General features: G+C 38.8%; 1 protein-coding gene across 1 annotated transcript; it reads right to left on the reverse strand.

Moving 5' to 3' along the window:
* Positions 1-228: 228 nt before the first annotated feature.
* Positions 229-2,072, reverse strand: LOC133524811 (protein STIP1 homolog). The gene is made up of 2 exons (XM_061860960.1): positions 1,946-2,072; positions 229-1,082 (listed from the first exon to the last, which is right to left on the reverse strand). Exon 2 carries the CDS (start codon positions 771-773, stop codon positions 321-323), a length of 453 nt encoding a protein of 150 aa, XP_061716944.1. The 5' UTR covers positions 774-1,082; positions 1,946-2,072; the 3' UTR covers positions 229-320.
* Between the last annotated feature and the right edge of the window lie 516 nt (positions 2,073-2,588).

The following is a 2,588-nucleotide window of genomic DNA, read 5'->3' on the forward strand; positions in this document are numbered from 1 at the left end:
ACCAGTCGGTCCGGACTCTCTCTTGGGGACGTCTGCACCGTTGATAGAAAAGAGAAATACGAATTTTCGTTGTGCTATTTCAGCAAGGGAGAGACTAATTGTAACGCTGAGATATTTAGCGACTGGTGACTCATATACTAGTCTACAATATCTGTTTAGAATATCAAAGCAGTCAATATCTAAAATTATACCACAAACTACTAACGCCATAATCGAAGTTCTAAAGGATTATGTTAAGGTAAGTAAAACGCTATGTTATCAAATTTAAATGTTTTTAATCGAATACAATTGCCGGGTAGTGAAAGTACTATTAAGTAAAATCAATTTGTTATATTGTCAAGGATTAAATGTAGAGCCTCAAGCTGGCTTGGTGTTGTTGTTGGTGGTGTTGGGGCTTGCGGACTAGGCGTGGGTGCTTGCGGGCTTGGTATGGGTGCTTGCGGGCTGGGCGTGGGTGCTTGCGGGCTTGGTATGGGTGCTTGCGGGCTGGGCGTGGGTGCTTGCGGGCTGGGCGTGGGATTATATGTTGAAGATGCGTAGGTCGATGCAGAAGCGGGCTCATTTTGATATGGCGAATATTGATGCGTAAAATATCCATAATTGCTCTGAATTCGTCCCATATCTGCGTCGAAAATGATGTCCATTATTGATTTTTTTACGTATGTTAACGTGCGGGTGTCATATTTTCTTAATTCAGATGCGACGAGTTTTCCGAAGGTATCGTACGCATCATCCCTTGTATTAAGTACATCCAAAGCATTCTGTAGCATCATGTCCTCTTCGTTTGTGTCTAAAACAGATGAGGCTTCTGGCTTCCTCTTCTTGGCCTTCCTTTTGGTACTGGCAGAGCTGGCAGTCGGCAGATCAGTGTTTGATGATAGTTGAGTTGTTGATGCCACATTAGAGTCATTCGTTTCATTATTTAAATTTTTTTCATTAGTAGGCAGATCAGTGTTTGTAGATAGCTGAGTTATTGATGCCACATTAGAGTCATTAGTTTCATTATTTAAATTTTTTTCATTATTTTCATTAGTTTCATCATTCGTTTCTGTAGTCGCCGAGACCCCTATCGTTGATATTTCCTGTGATCAAATAATTAAATTATCATCTTATATTTACAGTTACCATCATGTGAAGAGGAATGGCTACAACTGGCGCACGATTGGGAAAATAAATGGAACTTTCCCCATTGCATATCATCGATGGATGGTAAACATATAGCTCTTCAAGCTCCAATTAAAAGCTGTGCAGAATATATAAATTATAAAGATTATTATAGCATAGTTTTGCTTGCCTTAGTTGACGCAAATTACAATTTTATTTATGCTAACGTTGGCTGCCAAGGTCGAATTTCCGATGGCGGAGTATTCAAAAATACTGTTCTATTCAAAAAGTTAGAAAAAAATGAACTGAGTTTACCAGAGCCTCGCATTTTACAAATACCTTATGCAATTAAAGTTCCTTACATGATATTAGCCGACAAAGCATTTGCGTTAAATAATTATACAATGAAACCATTTGAAGGAAATCCACCTTATGGGTCTTGTGAAAGAATTTTTAACTATCGACTATCCAGGGCAAGGAGAGTAGTAGAAAATGTTTTTGGAATAATGTCTTCGGTATTCAGAGTATTGCGAAAGCCAATGTTGTTAGAACCAGAAATCGCTACAAAAGTGGTTCTATCAATTGTACACCTGCATAATTTCCTGCGGAGATCTAATACATCTTCACAAATATATATGCCACCGGGATGTGTTGATATAGAAATGGATGGACATTTTCAACCAGGATCGTGGAGAAATGAAGAAACGTCATCGTTAACGCCAATCCGCGCCGTTCCCAGAAGAGCGGCTGACCAACCAAAATCTATTCGCTTACATTTAGCTCACCATTTTATTACAAATGAAATATTACCGTGGCAAAATGATTACTGAAAAATACTCACCAACGTTGTCTCCGATGTAGGACGTGGAGTAAATTTGTCTGATAAAAAATCGAAATGGTCGTAGGCAAACCATTTTGAAATATATATGTCGTCTCGTCCTGTAATTGAAATAAAATATATTAATACACGAATGTATTTTTTTATGACCAGTGTTCGAAATAATAATTACGTTTAGTTTTCAGTCTGATAAGTGATAACAGTGATAACAAAAATAACGGTTTGCTAATTAATAACCTAAAAATTTTAGTTACAAGAATTCACAAAAAAAATTCCTTAATCTGTGGCAAGGCTGTTTGTGTCGTGATTTTTCTCGTCGATATGACCCTGTGAGACTGGTCATTTTCTTTTTGATAGCGTCCACTGCAATCCCTAATTTGGAACTAATATCGTTCCACGCATCCTGTTTCACATTTTTGTCGTAATTTTTTTTATTTAACGGATCCCAGAGAACACGGTGACGCTCATATAATTTTATCAGCTTAATAGCAGTTTCGTTGTCCATTGCGATCCGAGGCGACACGCCCGTCTTTATCAAATGCACGGCTCGAACTGAGGCTCCTTTGAGCACGGCAAAAAAACCGACAAAATATGGCTCGGCTCGCGGCAACGAATTTGCCTCGTGCCGCGGCGTGCCTCAGGTTGA

This window comes from Cydia pomonella, chromosome 14 (genome assembly GCF_033807575.1).
Source record: "Cydia pomonella isolate Wapato2018A chromosome 14, ilCydPomo1, whole genome shotgun sequence".
Taxonomy (NCBI): Eukaryota; Metazoa; Arthropoda; class Insecta; order Lepidoptera; family Tortricidae; genus Cydia; species Cydia pomonella.

Excerpts from the sequence above, each read along its gene's own strand:
- LOC133524811 (XM_061860960.1), bottom strand. The coding sequence starts at position 773 with ATGATGCTACAGAATGCTTTGGATGTACTTAATACAAGGGATGATGCG.